Source organism: Capricornis sumatraensis, chromosome 1 (assembly GCF_032405125.1).
Source record: "Capricornis sumatraensis isolate serow.1 chromosome 1, serow.2, whole genome shotgun sequence".
NCBI lineage: Eukaryota > Metazoa > Chordata > Mammalia > Artiodactyla > Bovidae > Capricornis > Capricornis sumatraensis.
Genome location: NC_091069.1, coordinates 94,882,008 through 94,904,551, shown reverse-complemented (window position 1 = coordinate 94,904,551; position 22,544 = coordinate 94,882,008). Strand labels below are relative to the sequence as shown.

The following is a 22,544-nucleotide window of genomic DNA, read 5'->3' as shown; positions in this document are numbered from 1 at the left end:
TTCAGGGTTAAAGAAGGCATCCTTTTGGAACTGTCTGTCCCCTGAAGCCTGGCATGTGGCTCCCACCTCAGGAGGCTCTTTCTGGGGACAGGGGTACCCTCTTTGCTTTGGGAGCTTCTGGTCTCATGATTAAGACTTGTGGGTTTGTGGTGATATAAGCATTACATATACATTCAGTTGTGAATAGGGACAAACAAGTTCCTAAGTAATTTCATAGATTAATTTGTTAGTTAATTGAAAAGATACTTGACTATCCACTCTTTCAAACCTGGTGACACAGAGATGAGCAGAATAAAGTTCCTGCCTGTAGAGCTGGGAAAGACAGACATTCAACAGCAGTGTGTTGTGCAGTTGCCAAATCATGCCCGACTCTGTGACCCCATGAACTGCAGCATGCCAGGCTTCCCTGTCCTTCACTGTCTCCTGGAATTTGTGCAAACTCATACCATTGAATCCGTGGTATCATTCAGCCATCCATCTCAAGCTCTGTCACCTCCTTCTTCTCTTGTCCTCAATCTTTCTCGACATCAGGGTCTTTTCTGATGAGTCGGCTCTTCACATCAGATGGCCAAAGTATTGGAGCTTCAGCTCCAGCGTCAGTCCTTCCAGTGAATATTCAGGGTTGATCTCCTTTAGGATTGACTGATTTGATCTCCTTGCAGTCCAAGGGGCTCTCAAGAGTCTTCTCCAGCACCACAATTCAAAAGCATCAGTTCTTTGGTGCTCAGCCTTCTTTATGGTCCAGCTGTCACATCCATACATGACTACTGGAAAAACCATAGCTTTGACTATATGGACCTTTGTCAGCAAAGTGATGTCTCTGCTTTTTAATATGCTGTCTAGGTTTGTCACAGCCTTTCTTCCAAGGAGCGAGCATCTTTTAATTTCATGGCTGCAGTGATTTTGGAGTCCAAGAAAAGAAAATCTGTCATTTGTTTCCATTTTTTCCTCATCAGTTTACCATGAAGTGATGGGACCAGGTACCAAGATGTTAGTTTTTCGAATGTTGAGTCTTTAAAAAAAATTTATTTAATTGGCAGCAAATTACTTTACAACATTGTGGTGGTTTTTGCCATACATTGACATGAATCAGCCTGAATGTTGGTCTTTAGCCAGCTTTTTCACTCTCCTCTGTAACCTTCATCAAGAGGCTCTTTAGTTCCTCTTCACTTTCTACTATTAAAATGGTATCATCTGCATATCTGGGGTTATTAATATTTCTCCTGCCATTCTCGATTCCAGCTTGCACTTCATCCAGCCCGGCTTTTCACATGATGTACTCTGCACGTAAGTTAAATAAGCAGGGTGACAATATACAGCCTTGACGTACTCCTCTCCCAATTTTGAACCAGACTGTTGTTCCATGTCCAGTTCTAACTGTTGCTTCTTGACCTCCATTCAGACTTCTTAGGAGGCAGGTAAGTTCAGGTCAGTTCAGTTCAGTCGCTCAGTCGTGTCCGAATCTTTGCGACCCCATGAATTGCAGCACACCAGGCCTCCCTGTCCATCACCATCTCCCGGAGTTCACTCAGACTCAACATGCATCGAGTCCGTGATGCCATCCAGCCATCTCATCCTCGGTCGTCCCCTTTTCCTCCTGCCCCCAATCCCTCCCAGCGTCAGAGTCTTTTCCAATGAGTCAACTCTTTGTATGAGGTGGCCAAAGTACTGGAGTTTCAGCTTTAGCATCATTCCTTCCAAAGAAATCCAGGGTTGATCTCCTTCAGAATGGACTGGTTGGATCTCCTTGCAGTCCAAGGGACTCTCAAGAGTCTTCTCCAACACCCCAGTTCAAAAGCATCAATTCTTCGGCGCTCAGCCTTCTTCACAGTCCAACTCTCACATCCATACATGACCACAGGAAAAACCATAGCCTTGACTAGACAGACCTTAGTCAGCAAAGTAATGTCTCTGCTTTTGAATATGCTATCTAGGTTGGTCATAACTTTCCTTGCAAGGAGTAAGCGTCTTTTAATTTCATGGCTGCAGTCACCATCTGCAGTGATTTTGGAGCCCCAAAAATATAAAGTCTGACACTGTTTCCACTGTTTCCCCATCTATTTGCCATGAAGTGATGGGACCAGATGCCATGATCTTAATTTTCTGAATGTTGAGCTTTAAGCCAACTTTTTCACTCTCCTCTTTCACTTTCATCAAGAGGCTTTTTAGTTCCTCTTCACTTTCTGCCATAAGGGTGGTGTCATCTGCATATCTGAGGTTATTGATATTTCTCCCGGCAATCTTGATTCCAGCTTGTGTTTCTTCCAGCCCAGCGTTTCTCATGATGTACTCTGCATATAAGTTAAATAAGCAGGGTGACAATATACAGCCTTGACATACTCCTTTTCCTATTTGGAAGCAGTCTGTTGTTCCATGTCCAGTTCTAACTGTTGCTTCCTGACCTGCATACAGATTTCTCAAGAGGCAGGTCAGGTGGTCTGGTATTCCCATCTCTTTCAGAATTTTCCACAGTTTGTTGTGATCCATACAGTCAAAGGCTTTGGCATAGTCAATAAAGCAGAAATAGATGTTTTTCTGGAACTCTTGCTTTTTCCATGATCTAGCGGATGTTGGCAATTTGATCTCTGGTTCCTCTGCCTTTTCTAAAACCAGCTTGAACATCAGGGAGTTCACGGTTCACGTATTGGTGAAGCCTGGCTTGGAGAATTTTGAGCATTACTTTGGTAGCATGTCAGATGAGTGCAGTTGTGCAGTAGTTTGAGCATTCTTTGGCATTGCCTTTCTTTGGAATTGGAATGAAAACAGACTTTTTCCAGTCCTGTGGCCAGTGCTGAGTTTTCCAAACTTGCTGGCATATTGAGTGCAGCACTTTCACAGCATCATCTTTCAGGATTTGAAACAGCTCCGCTGGAATTCCATCACCTCCACTAGCTTTGTTCGTAGTGATGCTTTCTAAGGCCCACTTGACTTCACATTCCAAAATGTCTGGCTCTAGATTAGTGATCACATCATCATGATTATCTTGGTCATGAAGATCTTTTTTGTACAGTTCTTCTGTGTATTCTTGCCACCTCTTCTTAATATCTTCTGCTTCTGTTAGGTCCATACCATTTCTGTCCTTTATTGAGCCCATCTTTGCATGAAATGTTCCCTTGGTATCTCTAATTTTCTTGAAGAGATCTCTAGTCTTTCCCAATCTGTTCTTTTCCTCTATTTCTTTTGCATTGATCGCTGAAGAAGGCTTTCTTATCTCTTCTTGCTATTCTTTGGAACTCTGCATTCAGATGCTAATATCTTTCCTTTTCTCCTTGGCTTTTCGCTTCTCTTCTTTTCACAGCTATTTGTAAGGCCTCCCCAGACAGCCGTTTTGTTTTTTTGCATTTCTTTTCCATGGGGATGGTCTTGATCCCTGTCTCCTGTACAATGTCACGAACTTCATTCCATAGTTCATCAGGCACTCTATCTATCAGATCTAGGCCCTTAAATCTATTTCTCACTTCCACTGTATAATCATAAGGGATTTGATTTAGGTCATACCTGAATGGTCTAGCGGTTTTCCCTACTTTCTTCAATTTAAGTCTGAATTTGGCAATAAGGAGTTCATGATCTGGTGGTCTGGTATTCGCATCTCTTCAACAGGATTTTGAGCATTACCTTGCTAGCATGTGAAATGAGTGCAATTGTGCGGTGGTTTGAACATTCTTTGGCATTGCCCTTCTTTGAGATTGGAATGAGAATTGACCCTTTCCAGTCCTGTGACCATTGCTGAGTTTTCCAAGTTTGCTGACATATTGAGTGGAGCGCTTTAACAGCATCATCTTTTAGGATTTGAAGTAGCTCAGCTGGAATTCCATCACCTCCAGTAGCTTTGTTGGTAGTATTGCTTCCTAAGGCCCACTTGACCTCATACTCCCCTGTCTGGCTCCTGGTGAGTGACCACACCACTGTGGTTATCTCGGTCATTAAGACCTTTTTTGTACAGTTCTTCTGTGTATTCTTGCCACCTCTTCTTAATCTCTTCTGCTTCTGTTAGGTCCTTTCCATTTCTGCCCTTTTTTGTACCCGTCTTTGCATGAAATGTTCCCTTGGTAGCTCTCATTTTCTTGAAGAGATCTCTAGTCTTTCCCATTCTGTTGTTTTACTGTGTGGGATACATGCGTGCGCGTGTACACATACACACACACACACCCTGTTGTCAGGTGGTGTTAGTATGCTGAAGAAATAGAACAGAGTCAAGGAGCAGTTGTAGTTGGGGTACTCAGGGGAGACTGAGAAAGTTCAGACAGATGGGGACCTGTTGTGAGTGAGTCAGTGACAGTCTGGGCCTGTGTCTCAGGCAGAGGGAAAAGCAAGAGCCGTGGCCTGGAGGTGGGAACACAGTGAAGACCAGTGTGGGATGAGGTATGCAGAGGATCAGAGGAGCCGGGACCCAGAGGATGAGTCCTTTCTGCCGTGCTGAGGAGCCGTGTGTGGTGCACTCCAAGTTCCGCCTACATGCTGCAGGAAGCGTGGATGGCAGGGAGGCAGGTGAGCAGGGAACTGTGATAATCAGCAGCGGGTTGTGGTAGACTGTACCGTAGGCTGCCAGTGGGGAGAGGGGTTGAAATCTGGATGTAGTTGGTCGACAGAGTTCAAAATTTCGATGTGGGGTATGACGGGGAAAAAGAGACAAGGATGGTTCCTGGTTTGGGATTTGAAATAAATGAGGAGTGGATCCTTGGGAAGGGGTACCATTATTTGGGTCATAAGCTGAACTCTGGACTGATAGTGTTACTGAACTGAACTCAGGTCTGCCTGCCTGACAGGCAGCAGAGCCGGTCTCCTGACACTGGGTAGCGGTGAAGTAAAGAACAGTGTTTGTCTTCAGGGTGGCAAGCAAGGTGAACAGGCAGCTCGCGCTCAAAGGCCTGAACTCCCCGTTGGCTTTCAGGCAGAGGTTTGTAAAGACTGTGTTAGGAGCTAGCTCGTGGACCTTCCGGTCGGTCGGTGGTGAGGTAACAGGATGTTGTGTGGGGAGCCTCAGTCGTTAGCTGTCTGGTTCCAAGCAGTCTGGGCCTGCTTGCTTGTTGTGGTCAATAAGTAGTCGCCACCCTCTGCCAGGTGGCGGAAGGGGCTTAGCTCCTGCAGAGCACCTCGAAGACAGGCATCAGCCTCCTGGAGGCACCCCTGAAGTCCTGTGGCTCCACTCTTCTAATCATTAACTGCTTGAGTCTGCTCTGTGGAACTCAGGGAAGGTCTAGGGTACTGAAGCCTTTTTTTCCCTACAAGCAAGAAACAGGACACGGAGGGGCTTTTGTGTCCTGGAAGGCCCCACAGAGTCCTCCTTGGCTTCAGTTTCCCTTTTTCTGTGGAACTCTGCAAATCCTGGGGAGACAGGGGTGGGACAAGGAAAGGAAGAAAGTTTTGGATCAAGAGATAAATCATAAGAGAGAATTGCAACGTGAAGACGCCTAACTCCAAGTCCACATTCTTAACCTTCAGTGGGCAGTGCTTGTCATCAAGCTGAATGCACACATTGGGCCTCTGGACATCCTGAGAGGACAGAGCTGGAAGAGGTCGGCAGGGGGACTTGGTTTCAGTGAGAACTGGAGACAAGTCAGGTGTGCCTGGCCCTGTGGCTGTCAAGGACCCCACTGCCCTCGGGGATCCTGAGAAGCCAACCAGGCCCTTACATGTGTGTGTTTGACATCTGCCCTGGGTCTGCTTTCCCGCAGTGGTGGCTTTTCCAGTTTTGCTATCTGGGAGCTGTCAGCCCAGTTCTGTTTACTGAGAAACAGGTGAAGAGCTGGGTACGGTAGGCCTAGGAGCCCCGCTCATAGAAATAGCTAGGCCAGAATCTTGGTAACAGGTGAGGCAACTACCACCCTCCTTCATCCCGCCTCTGTCCTCTGCGCCCCCGCAGAGGGTGGGGAGGGGTCCAGCAGGGTAGGAGGTTGAGGGCTGAATCCTAAGTTCATACTTGGCCTGCTGAATTTTGTCACACAGAGGGAGTCTGAGGGGGAGGTATGGTGACCGAGCAAGGGCCGTTGTAGAGGTTTTCTGTGGTTCTGCGTCTCCTCCTACTACCCCCTCCCCCGCCATCCCTGAAGTCTGAATGCTCATGGCTGCGAGAGGAGGCTGGGCTGCTCTCAGCCATGGTTTTAATGTTCTGGGGACAGGACAAAACCCCGTGGTTCCCTTAGTGACCTTCCAGGGCTCCATCCTCCTGGGATTGTGCCAACCCTTTGAAGGGGGTTCTGGTCTCCATATCCCACCTCCGTTCCTCTTTGGGCCTCTGTGGTGTACTCCAGACCTTTTCCAGCTTCTGTCCTCTCAGGATGTCCAGCTTAATGAGAAAGGCTGCTCCTGGAAGGGTAAGAATGTGGACTGGGAGTTAGGCAGCTTCATGTTCAAGGACTGACTGTATCACTTAATAGCTGTTTGATCTTGGACAAGTCACAAACCTTTTTGTTACTTGGTTTCCTCATCCACAGAATGGGGATGGTGGATCTCATCTCCTGGACTGTGTGGGTAACAAAGGAGATACAGAGTTCAGCACACACTGAGCATGCACTAAGTCTCGCTCTGTGGAGTCCTGCCTCTCAGGTGTGGTCCACAGGCCAGCAGCACTGGCATCCCCTGGAAGCTGGGATGAGATGGAGCCTCTCTCGGGTCCATTTGCACCCACTGCATCAGAATCTGCATTGTAGCTAGACTCAGTGGTCCTTTTGTATTAATACTTGAGAAGCTCTGTTGTATGTCACACCTGAAGAACAGCGTCTGTAGCGGTGCATACCTCTTGAAAGTGAAGTGAAAGTGAAAGTCGCTCAGTCGTGTCCGACTCATTGCAGCCCCATGGTCTGTAGCCCACCAGGCTCCTCTGTCCATGATATTCTCCAGGCAAGAGTACTGGAGTGGGTAGTCACTTCCTTCTCCAGGGGCTTCCCAATCCAGGGATCAGATCTAGGTCTCCTGCATTGCGGGTGCGTTCTTCGGTGTCTGAGCCACCAGGGAAGCCCATACCTCTTACATGCGAGGCGTTTTCTCTTCCTACTTTTTTCCTGATGGAGCCTGTCTTGGCTGCGATCATACCTAGGATAAGTCCCAGATAATGATCATTGTCAAAACCCTTGTTTCCTGAGCACTTGCTGTCCAGGCTTTGGAAAGTTTAGGTGCTTGGATGGTGCAGGAGTTGAGGTAGGTGCCACGTAGGTGGAACAGTTAGGTCCCTGCAGTGAAGAATGTGCAGATGTGTGTTTTACATGCCACAGGGGCCAGGGAATCCAGGCTTTGAGGGCTGAGCGGGTGTCAGGGAAGTTGTATTGGGTCAGAATCACTGTCCTTCCTCCTGAGCTAGTGAGTCTCATTTTAGAAGTTGCTTTGTGGAACAGAGGCCTTGTTCATTTTGGAACTCTTTATTCACAGAGAGCACTTAATGATGCCTGCCCCGCCCCCATGTCTGTATTCCTTCAGTAACTTGTCCCCAGCGGGGTGGGGAGGTGGGGGAGGGATGAGCATGTCTAGGGTCAGTTCTCTCAGAAGAAGCAGGTTCAGTGGACTTTGGAAGGGAAGCCTTGGCTGGTCAGGGGAGAGACGTGGGTTTCTTCTGGGTATCAATTGAGTGTTCCTTTTTAAAAATTTATTTATTTGGTTGTTCCAGGTCTTCGTTGCAGCGCTTGGGATCTTCAGTTGTGGCGTGTGGGATCTAGTGCCCTGGCCAGGGGGATCGGCCCTGGGCCCCTGTGTTGGGAGTAGTAGTCTTAGCCACTGGCCCACCGGGAAAGTCCCCCAGTTGAGCGTCGTTGATGAGGCGCCCAGGCGGAGGGAGAGTTGGTCTCTGATCCGTGAAGCACGTAGAGTAGGCAGGGGGCCAGGCAGGGGTCTGGTGAATTCCGTCACCCAAGGACAGGCTCCCTTCAACCTTAAATCACAGATTTTCCAGGCCTGTTGCTGCCTGCTGCTTCTTAGTCTCTCAGTCGTGTCTGACTCTTTGTGGCATCGTGAACTGTAGCCTGCCCGGCTCCTCTGTCTATCGGGTTTTTCAGGCAAGAATACTGAAGTGGGCTGCCATTCCCTTCTCCAGGGTCATCTTCCTGACCCAGGGATTGAACTCACATCTCCTGCATCGCAGGCAGATTCTTTACCCACTGAGCCAATGGGGAATATTTTTTAGGCCTGGCCTTACTAATTTAGTGGGTTTTAGGTTGTATCTTGGTATGAGTAGGTATAAAGAAACCCTACCCTGATATGTGCAGGTTAGGGTACTGCGGCAGCAGAGCTCTGAAGATAAAATCTGTCTTGTGAGCCAATATCTGGGTGTGTGCTCAGGCCGTGGTCAAATCCTGATTGGTTTCTGCCAGATCTCAGCCGTGGATGAGAGTGACAGGGCTTCGTCCAAGAGCGGTTGGCTTGTGGCCTTGCCATTGTGCTCAGCCTGTGTGGGTCACACTCCTGGGAGAAGGCCTGCTCCAAGTACCTGGCAGGGTCCGACCAGTCCTGCCCGTGACCTGTAGGGAGACAGATGGTGACAGTGACTGAGGATCCATAGGCGGGTCCCAGCCATCCTCACTCTGCTCCGGATGGGGAGGGTGACAGCCAGAAAATGGCAAAGAAAGCCTTCTTTTCCCTGCTGTCTCCCTGAAAAGCAGGTGCAGAGGAAGCACCCAGATTCCCTCGGGAAGAGCAGGAGCAGCAAAAGTGACCTTATGGGCCGGAGGTTGGGAAAGGCGGGGACAAGGATCCTTTGGGCCAAGGACCCGAGCCCCAGGCTGGGCTGGCGACACATCCTCTGTGACTGAGGGGTTGGACGGAGAGGCCAGGAGCCCACCTGTCCCGGGCAGCTGAGGGCGTAAGAAAAGATGGGGCTTGCTTTCATCGCTTTCCGATTACGATGGTAATATATGGCCCTTATAAAAAATTCACACAGGACAGAAATAGACAGTAGGAAGGGATAGTGCCCTGCAGCCTCGCCCCCAGAGATAACCACTGTTAATGCCATGGTGTGTGGAGCGTGACTGGCTAGGGCTCAGGGCCTCTGACCTCAGCCCCGGAGACGGATGTCTGTGCTCGCTGATTCCCGTCACTCGGGGCTTGGTGGCTTTGTGGCTGGAGTCCATGTATTAATACTTCTCATTGCCCCACCTCCCAGAATCTTTTTGTACTAAATGAGGTCTAGTCCAGCTTTGAGCAAGTTGACTTGCCCTTGGATGACTTAAAGGGTCAGGCCCAGGGTGGATGTTGGGTTAAGAAGGCCGGGGGGTGAGGATATTGATGCCCGCTGGTTTGTCTTTCTAGTAAATGTCTCCTCGTGCCCCCAGACCCATCCTCGCACACATCCCATCAGTCTGTCTCTTAGCTCTCTTCTCTGCTCCTCGCCTTTCCTCCCCCATCTTTCTTCCCTGCCCCTGCTCATCTTGAGAGTACAGAAACACACACACCCCCCCGCTCTGAGCACGGCCCTCTGCCCTCCTTGCTTGTGCTGTGTCCTGAGCCAGCCTTCCCAGGGGTGGTCTCTCAGGTTTGGGAGGGAAAACCAACAGCCAGGGCTCACTTTACTTAGGCTACCCAGTGGTCACCAAGAAGAGGCCAGGTGCAGAGCCCGTGATGGGCACCCAAGAGGTTAGTCCTGATGGATGCTTCCAAAGGGATCCAACTGGAAACGCCCCTGGGTAGACTTTTTTTTTTAAGTTACAAGGTTTAAACCCACCAGTACCACCAATTCCTTGCAGTGACTTAATCTGGACGTTTGGACATATAGAGGCTTTCATACAGAAGACCTCCCACCCCTTCATGTCCATGAGAAGCTCAGGGAGCTCATGCTGTGGGGTGAGCAGATGTTAGGTGGGAGATGACCGCCACAGCAGGGACTGAGGCGTGTGTGGTGGGGTTCGTGTGTAGTGTTTGTGTGTGATATGGGGGGTATGTGTGTGTGCTGTGTGTATACTCTGAGGGTCTTTGAGCCCTTCGGTGACCAACGTGACCACCTCCACTGGACTTTATTATGGAATAAAACTTGACTGGCTGGGTCTAGAATTCTGGGGCGTTTTCCCCTCAGATTGCAGAGGCATGGCTCCATAAGGTATCCAGTGTTGCTAGTGAGGAGCTGATGCTGCTCTGACTTGTGACTGTGTTACATGGGCCTGGCTCCCCTCTGCGGAAGCCTCTAGTCTCCTTTTCATGCCTGGGGCTCTGAAGCCTCAGTGGCCCCGTCACCAGGTCTGTCTTTGTTCACTGTGCTGAGTGCCGGCGCTCTTGGTCTTCAGGAGAGCGTCCTTGTGTTATTCCTTTCGTGGCTTCTTGCTCACGTTCTCGCTGTGCTCACTGTGTCTGCTTTTTTTAATTAAAAGAGTTTATTTTTAGAGTAGTTTTAGGTTTACAGAAAAGCGAGTGGAGAGTGCACAGAGCTCCCGTGTATGCCCCTCCCTGCTCCTGCTGTAGTGCCCTCTGTTATTAACATCTGTGTTGACATTAGTGTGGTACATTTATGATTGATGAGCCAGGAGCAGTGCATTGTTGTTAATTTCAGTCTCCTTCCTGGCTGCTTGTTCTTGGCTGAGCTGCCTCACCATGGAGCTTTGACCTCCTGATCTGTAAAATCCCAGCCTGTTGTGAGCAGTGCATGAAGGGGAGATGAGAACCACCGCCCTCCCCATCCCTTTGTAACACATGGTAGGTGCTTCCAGATGAGGAGTGCTCTTTCCTTCCCTGGGCCTGTTGCTTAAGGCCTCTTTATGCCATCTTGCCTGCTTCTCTGTCTTGTAGAGGTGTGGGTGAGTAAGTGACGGCGTGAGGGGGGTGGGGTGTGTGTGTGTGTGTGTGTGTGTGTGTGTGTGTGCGTGCGTGCACTAGCATTCCTGGCCCTGGGCTTCGGGGAGAGCTGTTCTTTCCAGGACTCACTGGTGGCTCAGAGCAGAGCTTAGGCTACGACCAGTCAGAGGAGATGATGTAGACGGGGAAATGCGGGTACTTGTGTCTGTACCTGGGGCCTGGAGTCGTAAGGGTTCCTCCCAGGCCTGTGGGAGCCTTTAGCGGGGGCTGTCATGACCCTCAGGGCAGGGCTCTGGGGGGTCCCTGCGACTGGAGCCCTGACACCCCCTTCTTTCTCACAGGTGGTACAAGCTGCGCTCGAAGGCGGGCAAGAAGGAGAAGGAGCGCGGGGAGATCCAGGTGACCATCCAGTTCACGCGCAACAACCTCAGCGCCAGCATGTTCGACCTGTCTGTGAAGGACAAGCCGCGGTCCCCCTTCAGTAAGATCAAGGACAAGATGAAGGGCAAGAAGAAGTTTGACCTGGAGTCTGCCTCTGCCATCCTCCCCAGCAGCGCCCTGGAGGACCCCGAGCTGGGCAGCCTGGGCAAGATGGGCAAAGCCAAAGGCTTCTTCCTCCGCAACAAGCTGCGGAAGTCCTCACTGACCCAGTCCAACACCTCGCTGGGCTCGGACAGCACTCTGTCCTCGGCCAGCGGCAGCCTGGCCTACCAGGGCCCCGGCGCCGAGCTCCTCACCCGCTCGCCCAGCCGCAGCAGCTGGCTGTCCTCGGAAGGGGGTGAGCGAGGGCAGCGGAGGGCGGGCTGTCCCCTCGGCTGTAGGGAAGGCCGGGGTGGGAGCAGGTGTCTCACCCCACGTGTGCTTCCTTTCCAGGCCGGGACTCTGCACAGTCCCCCAAGTTGCTCAAACACAAACGGACCTACAGTGACGAGGCCAGCCAGATGCGGGCGGCGCCTCCCCGGGCCCTTCTTGACCTTCAGGGCCACCTCGATGGGGCCTCGCGCTCCTCTCTGTGTGTCAACGGGAGCCACATATACAACGAGGAGCCCTCGGCGCCCCCACGGCACCGCAGTTCCATCTCGGGCCCGTTTCCACCCTCCAGCTCCCTGCACGCTGGCTCTTCCCGGCCCTCCGAGGAGGGGCCGCGGTCTGCGGACGACTCCTGGGCCCGAGGCGGCCACCGCCCCAGCAGCTCTGAGGCGGCGCCTGGACAGGAGGAGCTGAGCTCACAGGCTAGAGTGTTGGCCGCGGGGCCCTGCCGCTCTGGAGAGGAGGAGGGGGCCCGGCCCTCAGAGGGGAGGCCGGTGCAGGTCGCCACCCCCATGGTGGCCTCCTCTGAGGCTGCGGTGGAGAAGGAGGGAGCCCGGAAGGAGGAGCGGAAGCCCCGGATGGGCCTTTTCCACCATCACCACCAGGGGCTGAGTCGGAGCGAGATGGGGCGCCGAGGCTCTCTGGGGGAGAAGGGGGGCCCCACTCTGGGAGCCTCCCCCCACCACTCATCCAGTGGGGAGGAAAAGGCCAAAAGTAGCTGGTTTGGCTTGAGAGAAGCCAAGGAACCATCCCAGAAACCCAGGTACGTCCTTGGTAAGACCAGCTTTGGTCCCCGGGAAAGATGCTGGGGTGTCTGCAGTGAACCCCGGGGCAGGGAGGATGGAGCAGCTGGGGCCCTGGGGCAGGCTGCTGGGGCTCTGGCTTTGCATGGTTGAGCAGGGGAACCCTATCTCCCTAAGCCAAAGCTTGTTGTCTACACGTGAACACAGGTGAGTTGAAGGGCAGGGCGCTCTGGGGGTCCTGTGGGCCTCACTTCCTGAGTTGGCACAACTATCCCCTGAGGAGGGGGAGGAAGGGGACAAAAGCAGGAAAGGCCATTTGTAGGGATTCTTTGCTTCCCAACCCCTGCCTCTTGCCTGCTGGCCTCGCTTTGCCAGATAGAGAGGTGGGGACTGAGGACTCACTTGAGGCTTCCCCACCCTGTCTGACGGAGAAGGCAGTGGCACCCCACTCCAGTACTCTTGCCTGGAAAATCCCATGGACAGAGGAGCCTGGAAGGCTGCAGTCCATGGGGTCGCTGAGGGTCAGACACGACTGAGCAACTTCACTTTCACTTTTCATTTTCATGCTTTGGAGAAGGAAATGGCAACCCACTCCAGTGTTCTTGCCTGGAGAATCCCAGGGACGGGGCAGCCTCATGGGCTGCCGTCTATGGGGTCGCACAGAGTCGGCTGCCGTCTATGGGGTCGCACAGAGTCGGACACGACTGAAGTGACTTAGCAGCAGCAGCAGCAGCACCCTGTCTGAACCTAGATGACTTCCCACCAGCTGTCCCAGCTGGCTCTCTGCTCTCTTCTCTCTGAGAGATGGGAGTCGAGTAATGGATGTGCCCACTCCTCCCCCATATACTCACCCCTGGTTGCTCCCAGGACTTGGCCAGAGGCTGTGGGCAGCTCCCCTGAAGTCTGACCTATTCTGCATCTTTGGAGACTCTTGGGGCCCTGGCCCCCTCTGGTGTCTCTTGGTCTTGGGGTAGGGCGTGTGCTGATGGTAGCTGCTCTATTAATATCCTGAGTCCCACCCAGGAGAAGAATGCAGTCCTTCAGCCTAGGCCCGGGACAGAGCCCCTAGCCCCCACCTTAAGCCTTTGGCCTCCTCCTAAGTTGGAGCCGGTGGAGGTTGCCGCATTGTCCAGCAGGGCTCAGGAAGGGGCTCTGGGCTTCGACCAAGAGCAGATATCCCGCCCTCCCAAGGGCTGGGAGTCAGTCAGCCCTGGACATGTGTCTCTGTGACAACCTCACCCAGTGTGGCAAGGGCGGCTGTCACTGGTCTCTCAGCAACCCCACCCATCCCCATCCGTGGATATGGCCAGAGGTGGAGGGGGAAGGTGGGGCACAGTGGTAAAGGGCTAAAAGGTAGGGTGGAGAGAAAGGCCCTAAGCCTCTTCCCCAGCAGGGAGGCGTGGACTCCTGAAGTCTCGGTTCTTCTCTTTCCCTGTGAAATTCTGAGTATGCTCAGGGGAGCAGGGAGAGAGATGCAGGGCCTTTTAGCTTTGAGCCCTGACCGTCTCGCAGCTCTCCGTACAGCCTTGGAGATGAGTATGTGGGGGGATCAGTCTCTGGGTGATGTTTCTCCTACTTAGGAGCAGCTTCTGTCCCTGCTGCCCAGCCCTACTCACTGGAGCCCGGGGAACTGCTGGCTGCCTGCTGCCTAGGGGAAGGAGCGGTGGGCCTTTCTCAGATGCCCAGGCTGAGCCAGTGGCCCTGTGGCCACTAGGAGATTGTAGGTGGTGTGGTGGAGGGAGGGGCACAGACCGCGGGCCAGTGCTGCTGTCCGTGGGGTGTCTCTGGGCCTTTTCCAGGCCAGGATGGATGAGGGGACGTGTCTCTGTAAGGCAGTTTTTAGGCGTGTGCCGGGCGTTGGGCTCAGAGCTCTGCAAGCTGTGACTGAGTGATGTGGGGGTTGTCCTTGGGCTGCTTACTGTATTCCTTCAGTTTCTCCATGTCTTCTGATGGCTTTTCAGAGGCAAGAGAAGTTGGATGACTGACAAACATAAGGAAGCTGAGGTTTTTGTCCTTCTAGACTTGAATTCCAAGTTCATCCTCTGCAGGTTGGAGGGTAGATGGGGCTTCCTACCCTCCCTGGGGCCTATTTGCTTGCAGTGGCTGCAGAGCAGGCTCTGCGGCCTGGTGTCCAGGCAGGGTGGGAGGGAACTGTTCTTGGAGTAGAATGACCTGGACTTTGAGCCTTGTCAGTGTCACCCTGGCCCAGTGCCTCGGAGGTGGGGGGCTGGTCTGGGAGAAACCACCTTTGGTGTCTACTCAGAGGGCTTGGGGCTTTTGAGCAGAGAGTAAGAGGTGAGCAGGAGGAACTTGTGGTAGGAAGCCGTAAGTTGGACACCTAGAACTGGAGTGACTGAATGTAGCTGCGAGACCCCCAGGGGAGCCTGTCTGCAGACCCAGAGGTTTGGGTGCCTCTGCCCCAGGGCTACCTTTGAGGGGTGCTGGGCGTGCCTCACTAGGCAGGGCAGCGGCGCCCTCTAGTGCTCCCACATGGCACTGCGCCCCCGGGAGAGGCCGCAGGCAGGATGTACTGTGCTCGGCATGCAGAGAAAAGCTGTTGCTGTTGGAGAAGGAGCCAGAGTATGAGAGGCCAGGAAGGGGGTCCTCCCGCTCCTCCTGCCTTGCCCCTTGTCCGCCAGGTCCCGTGACTGCCACACTAGCCCCTACCAGCATGTGTGTGTGTGTTGGGGGCAGTGGGTGGTTCACATCTGGGCCGTTGGAGTAGGCCCTGCTTACCAGCCCTGCTGTGGGCCATTCATCCTGGGCTGAAGCACAGGCTACTTTAGTGTGTGTTTTAGGACCATCATGACCGTGCGTGTAAAACCCACCAGTGCCAAAACAGGTGGTTTCTGTGTCTGTCCCTTTCTGATCCTCTTAGGGTGACCTCTTAGGGCACCTCAGGCTCCTGTCCCTCCTTTCACACTAACCGTGGATCTTTGTGCTCAGTAGCAGATCAGGTGTTATATAAAAACATTTTTTTTTTTTTAATTGAGAGCACTCATGGTCCAGCCTAGAGGCATATGTATTGTGGTGGTCTTTAGCAGTCTCTGCATCAGCCCCAGCCTCTCACCAGGTGTGAACAGCGAGATCTCGATGAACCTGGAGTGTGCGCTGGCTGCTGAGAGAACTTGGGGTCTCAGGGGCATCCTTAGTGGTGTAAACCCGTGACTCTGGCGTGTGCTAGTGACTTAGAGGTAATGAGGCTCGAAGTCCTGTTTATGCCTGTTTTCCTGGCATAGTCCCCTTTACTATATTAAAACTATTCTGGTTTGGAAGATAACTCTTATGATCTCCCTACGTGGCAGCATACAGGCACCCCTTCCGCCCCCCCCTCCACCCCCCGCCCGGATCACCTCACTGCCCAGATGAAGGGAGAGGGTGTCTTGTTACATTTCCTGAACATTAGGGTACCTGTTAGATGCCAGGAGATGGAGTCGTGGGGGTGCTGGCTGAAGGCATTTTGGCTGGGGTGGGAATGCCTGAAAGGTCGGCTTTGGCCTTTTCAGGGAGTGTCTGGGGGAGAGCCTCTCTAGATCTCCATGCCCCTTACAAATAGCTGTGAAAAGAAGAGAAGTGAAAGGCAAAGGAGGAAAGGAAAGATATAAGCATCTGAATGCAGAGTTCCAGAGAATAGCAAGGAGAGATAAGAAAGCCTTCCTCAGAGATCAGTGCAAAGGAATAGAGGAAAACAACAGAATGGGAAAGACTAGAGATCTCTTCAAGAAAATTAGAGATACCAAGGGAACATTTCATGCAAAGATGGGCTCGATAAAGGACAGAAATGGTATGGACCTAACAGAAGCAGAAGATATTAAGAAGAGGTGGCAAGAATACACAGAAGAACCGTACAAAAAAGATCTTTACAACCAAGATAATCACAATGGTGTGATCACTCACCTAGAGCCAGACATCCTGGAATGTGAAGTCAAGTGGAAAAGGTCAGTTTTCATTCCAATCCCAAAGAAAGGCAATGCCAAAGAATGCTCAAACTACTGCACAATTGCACTCATCTCACACGCTAGTAAAGTAATGCTCAAAATTCTCCAAGCCAGGCTTCAGCAATATGTGAACCATGAACTTCCAGATGTTCAAGGTAGTTTTAGAAAAGGCAGAGGAACCAGAGATCAAATTGCCAACATCCACTGGATCATGGAAAAAGCAAGAGAGTTCCAGAAAAACATCTATTTCTGCTTTATTGACTATGCCAAAACCTTTGACTGTGTGGATCACAATAAACTGTGGAAAATTCTGAGAGAGATGGGAATACCAGACCACCTGACCTGCCTTTTGAGAAACCTATATGCAGGTCAGGAAGCAACAGTTAGAACTGGACATGGAACAACAGACTGGTTCCAGATAGGAAAAGGAGTACATCAAAGCTGTATACTGTCACCTTGCTTGTTTAACTCTATGCAGAGTACATCGTGAGAAACGCTGGGCTGGAAGAAACACAAGCTGGAATCAAGATTGCCAGGAGAAATATCAGTAACCTCAGATATACAGATGACACCACCTTTATGGCAGAAAGTGAAGAGGAACTAAAAAGCCTCTTGATGAAAGTGAAAGAAGAGAGTGAAAAAGTTGGCTTAAAGCTCAACATTCAGAAAATTAAGATCATGTCATCCGATTCCATCACTTCATGGGAAATAGATGGGGAAACAGCGTCAAACTTTATTTTTTGGGGCTCCAAAATCACTGCAGATGGTGATTGCAGCCATGAAATTAAAAGACGCTTACTCCTTGGAAGGAAAGTTATGACCAACCTAGATAGCATATTCAAAAGCAGAGATATTACTTTGCCAACAAAGGTCTGTCCAGTCAAGGCTATGGTTTTTCCATTAGTCATGTATGGATGTGAGAGTTGGACTGTGAAGAAGGCTGAGCGCCGAAGAATTGATGCTTTTGAAGTGTGGTGTTGGAGAAGACTCTTGAGAGTCCCTTGGATTGCAAGGAGATCCAGCCAGTCCATTCTAAAGGAGATTAGTCCTGGATGTTCTTTGGAAGGACTGATGCTAAAGTTGATACTCCAGTACTTTGGCCACCTGATGCGAAGAGTTAGCTCATTGGAAAAGACTCTGATGCTGGGAGGGATTGGGGGCAGGAGGAGAAGGGGACGACAGAGGATGAGATGGCTGGATGGCATCACCGACTCAATGGACATGAATTTGAGTGAACTCCGGGAGATGATGATGGACAGGGAGGCCTGGTGTGCTGCTATTCATGGAGTCGCAAAGAGTTGGACATGACTGAGCAACTGAACTGAACTGAACTGATGCCCCTGGGACCAGTGCATGGAGATAACAAGGACACACGGCTCGTCTCAGTCTAAAGGAAGAGCTGTCCACCAGTGCAGCCTGGCCCCTAGCTACAGGGGTGTCCTCTTCGTGCTGTAGGGGGTCACCCAGCGACAGTTGTGTTTAAGAAGAGGGGGCCTGTCAGAGTGAGCAGACGATTGCTGTGTTAAGTGGTGGATTCATGCGATTGCTGTAAGGTTCCTGAAGCAACACTAAGGCCCTGAAGTTTTACTCTCTCACACCGGAGGGGCAGAGACCCTTGGACTTCTGATTTCTTTCCCTAGCTTTTGGTCCTGGAAGAGAAGATGAGTCAGGGTGTGTTGAAGCCTCGATGCTTGGTGGGGGTCGGGAGGAACAGGGCAGCAGTGTGCGGGGCTGGCACAGTGGGCCCTGTTCTCAGAGCATACCCTGCGAAGACAGCCCCACACGGCAATGCGTTTCTGATCTGTGTCAGGTGCAGTGGTAGGGAGGGGAGTTTTTTTTTGTTTTTGCCCCGGCTGCGCAACTTGGGGGATGTTAGTTCCGTGACTAGACATTGAACCTGGGCCCTCCGCAGCCAAAGTATGGAGTCCTAACCACTGGACCGCAAAGGAATTCCTGGGAGGGGACTTTGTAAAGTGAGAACTTGCAGAATGTGCAGCTGGCGTGGAGCTGGGGGGCGCACGGGGGCAGGGAGGGCGGATGAAGTGGTGAAGTGCTGGCTCTGGGGCGGCTGCTAGCTAGGCTTTGTACCTGGAGCTCCTTCCTCTAGGGAAGGCCATTTGCGGGTGCCATACCAACGGGTTCGTGTGCCCCTCTGGGGAGCCAGTGGAGGGAGGGTTGCCAGCTGAGCCTGCGGCTCCCAGCCCTTCCCCTGCCCTCTCCTGCCCTGTGGCTCTGACAGTCCGCCAGATTGCTGCAAGACCGTACGGGTGAGTGGGGCCAGGCCGGGGCTGAGGGCTGTGGGGTTAAGCTTGGGGCTGTTTAATGTTTGATGGACCTGCTTCTGCCAGACTCCTCTGTCCACTTGCCATCAAGGGCACTGGGAAGAGCTGGCTCCGCTTCGCTCAGCCCTGCTTCTGGGGCCGAGCCCCGCCAGCAGGGTTGGCACTCTGATGGTGGGGTGGACTGGACCACGCGGTGGTGGGGCTCTGCTCTTCTGGCCCCTGAGGCAGACGTTTCTGGAGGAAAGGAGAAAGGAACTCTGGGCCCAGGGTCCTCCCTCGCTCCGTGTCTTCACCGTGTCTTCACCGTAGAAGCAGAGCTGTTCTGGAAAGCCCTGGTGAGGTGGGAGAAGGCAAACTTTATACGCCCCGCCCCCCACTCTTTCTTCCCCGCCTGCGGGAGTTATTACAGGGCAAAAACAGGCTCAGAAGAGTCTCTGGAAGCCGGATTCTTAAGAGAAGCCCAGGGGTTGGGGTCTGACTGTGTCCCGCCTTTGAGACTAGGCTGATAGACTCCAGCCTGTCTGGGAAGCCCTCCCGTGACTCCTTCCCATCACCTGCCCCTGGTGTCTGCAGACGAGCGGCCCGGCCTCCGCCCAGCCCCCTGGGACCTCCTCTGACTGGGCCCTGGCTCCCCGGAAGCGTCCTGACTCCAGACTCCTGGGCCTCTTTCTGTAGGCGCCTCTCCTACCCCTGCCCTCCTTCCTCATGGGCTGACTGTTGAAGCCTGGCCTCTGCCACCTCAGAGTTCGCCCCCAGCATTTCCCCATGGGAAGGAGCTGCTTGAACGGAGAAGACAGATGTATAGGAGTTCTTCGGGATGTTTCCATCTGGGCTGGCAGGGATCGAGGAATTGGGGGTCTTAGGGCTTGTGGGAATGGAAGATGGCACTCGAGATAGCAGCCGCGGCCAATGAGGTTTGGGTCTGACAGGTGGGCTGAGCTGCAAAGCATTGTCAGACTGCTGAAAATGAGGGTGTCAGGCCCCCCCTTTTCCCCTGTGCTATCGTTCTGGCCTTCTGTCTGTGTCCCGGGGGTGTCCCAGAGAAGCCAAAAGCTCTCATTTTAGAGTCTGTCCCTTCCCATTCTCCTCAAGTCAGCTGCGTGCCACAGATAAGGGATAGGTGCAGGGTGTGCTCCCCGCAGGGAGAGCCCGGAGGGGGCACCTGAAGGCCAGCACGTGTCTTGGTTAATGGAAGTGTGTCATCAGGGAGTGGATTTCCCAGGGGAGCCAGGGATCTGTGTGGGGGACCCCAGGAGGCCCCTGGTGACATCTAGAGTTGCTCTTGCTGCCACGTTCCAGCCTTGGTCTCCCCCGCGGGGTCACTTCCAAGCCTGGCCCGCCGGTGTCCTCGGTGAGAGGCTGCCTGCCAGGTGCCGGGCCAGGTGGATGCCTGGCGGCAGACATCCTCAGCAGTGTCTCATCCTCTTTGGCTGGTTATGGTACCCCTCCCAAAAGCGAGAAGGCCACAACAGAAGGTTCTGTCTGGTTGATACCGTGTCACATCTGATAACAGCCCCATCATCACCTTCCATTTCCGCCTGGGCTCAGGAGGACCCAGGCTGTTTCAGGTGTCAGAAGGTCAGGCACCAGCTGGGTTCTGTTAGTCCTGACTTCGTCCAGCCACGTACCTGCGCCTGGCTTTTCTCTGGTCTGTCTATCCTGTCCCAACCAGCCGGTATTTTCTTTTCTCAGTCCATAAAGAGATGTAAAGTGCTTTCTAGTTGGTTCTTCAGATGGCAGTCTGGCATTGAGTAGTTGTCAGCAGGGGCTCGTAGTTGGGATGCCACCTGTAAAAATGGGAGTGTTGCTCCTCGGGGTTGGTGTGAGGATCAGATGAGCTCTGTCCAGCATCCTCGTCCTGGGGGTGCTGCCTCATCATGTACGTGCCGGGGGCTTCCCTCTGTCCCCGGGCCCGCGTCCCTGAGCCCAGCCTGCGTAGCACTGGCACCTCTTCCCCAGGCGGGTGGGGGGCAGGCCGTGGGGCTCAGCAGGGGCCTCTCCAGTCTCGGCATTAACCAGGAGGCTCACGATTCTGTCTCCCCCACAGCCTGGACGTGTCTCCTCAGGTAGAATCTGGCCTGGCTGCTCTTCCTCACCACCACCCCTGCCCCCCCTGCACTCCGGCCCCCCCCACTGCTCCCCTGCTAAGCACTAACCTTGGTGCAGCCACCTTCCCCGCTGCCGCTGCCGCTGCCGCTGCTGCCGCCATCCCCGAAGCCACCCCATCTGGATTCTCGGGTCTCACCAACCCGTTCCTCACCTCCCTGCAGAGCAACCCTTTCTTCGAGGAGCTCATAGCCGACATAGCACTTAACTCTCCTTCACCTGCTCCCTCTCTCCCCAGTGCCTCGAGGGCCAACCCCACCCCTCTGGCCTCCCCTGGGAAAGCCCCGCCTGAGTGGGACGACACCTTCAACATCTTTGCTGCCAGCAGGCTGCGTCCAGAGGCCAGGAATGAGATCCTGGCCCCACCAGGAGCCGGGCTGGAGGCGACTGGGCTGCAAGACCCAGGCCTCAGGGCCATGACAATGAAGGCAGCTGAGCCCCAGGGGGACCCTGTGGGAGGAGAAGGAGGTGGGAGCAACGTGTGGCTGGAGCCCAGAGTTCCTCTGGACTTGGGACTGGACTGTCCGAGCACGAGTGTGGCTGACCCAGGGCCCCTCGGGTCAGAAGGGGCCTGTCTGCCCCCCGCGTCAGCCCAGCTGCACCCGGGAGCCTCAGCCTCCGGAGCAGACAGGGAGTTGCCGGCCCCAGGAGGGGAAGCGGGGCAGAGTCCGGCAGACAGCGCGACGTCTCTGTTTAGCTCCCCAGAAGTGATCAGCGTGTGGGAGAGGCTGCCTGACCCAGACAGCGCCCCTGAGGCCCACCAGGACGAGGAGACCTGCCGAGGTGGAAGCCAGCTCTTTCACGAGCTCGATACAGTGGCTGATTCCTGGCCATGGGATGTGGTCACCGTTTCTCCTGCGGCGGAGACTGCCTCACCGGTCCTGCAGGGAGGGTCGTCTGATGAGCTGCCTCCTCCTCCCCAGATGCAGCTACGGGCACCAGAACCTGTGAGCCCCCAGAGGAGCGGGGGGCTGGCCCCCCCGGAGCCAGACTCAGAGTCCAAGCCTGAGTGGGAGTTGGACCAGGGGCTGCAGCCCCAGACACCACCTCCCAAGCCACCGCGTCTCTTCAGCCCCTCAGATTCCCAGGAGAAGGAGGCGGCGGCAGCGGAGGAAGAGGCGGAGGAGGAGGAGGCGGTAGGGGGGCTGAGTCGCAGGGGGTCAGAGACGGGGGAAGAAGATGTCATCCCAAGTGCACCTGTCGGTGGTCCCCAGGAGGCCGAGCAGGAGGAGGAGGCCCAGAAACCTGAGCTGGAGTCTGACAGCCATTCCTCTGGAGCCGCGCTGGGTGGGCCAGGCCCAGAAGCTCTAGCAGAGGATGCCAGCCCTCCCGTGGCATCCGGGCCCTGCCTCTCTGTGCCCGCCAGCTGCCCTCAGGGCCCTGCCCCCACACCCCATTACTCAAAGAGCTTGGCTCTTCAGAGTCAGCAGATGTGGGGGACTCCAAAGAGAGAAGACCCTGAGGCCCAGTGCCAGGATCCAGTAGGAGAGGGGCCTGGGTTCCCGTCAGGCAGCCGCCGACAGGCTGACTTAGGGCTCTCAGAGGAGGATGCCTTGAACCCCTTCACGTCTCAGGGGAGCCAGGACCCCCCCAGCCTCCCATCCACATCCCCTCCAGGGTCCAGGGACTCCTCCATCCGCTCTGGTCCAGAAGAGCTGCCCAGCCCCCCAGAACCTGCCTTCCCACCAGCCCCTCTCCTGCCCGGGGCCAGCCACCACCACGGGGGCCCCAGCCCTCCGTGTTCTCCCCTGCCTGGAGCCTGCACCTTGACCTCTTCCTCCCCAGCCCCCGGGGAGCCAGCCTCCCCCACTGGGAGCCCCTCCACCCCACTTGGGGAGGACCACGCTGCAGGCACCCCAGCCTCCCCGCTTGCGCTTCTGCCCTTGGAGACACGACCAGCTGAGGATCCACAGCCCAGTGCCAGGTGAGCGGCCACCGGAAAACGCTCTCCGGGGGGA

At 54.0% G+C, this 22,544-nt stretch overlaps 1 protein-coding gene across 2 annotated transcripts in view; it reads left to right on the top strand.

The window, feature by feature from the left end:
• Window positions 1-22,544, top strand: part of RAB11FIP5 (RAB11 family interacting protein 5) — a 42,602-nt gene that overhangs the window by 15,881 nt on the left and 4,177 nt on the right. Inside the window, exons 2-4 of one of the 2 annotated variants that reach the window (XM_068983153.1) lie at window positions 11,049-11,485; window positions 11,581-12,280; window positions 20,528-22,510. In XM_068983153.1, coding sequence (XP_068839254.1) covers window positions 11,049-11,485; window positions 11,581-12,280; window positions 20,528-22,510 — 3,120 coding nt within the window. The remainder of the gene's footprint in view (window positions 1-11,048; window positions 11,486-11,580; window positions 12,281-20,527; window positions 22,511-22,544) is intronic. The other variant, XM_068983159.1, reaches the window with a different exon arrangement.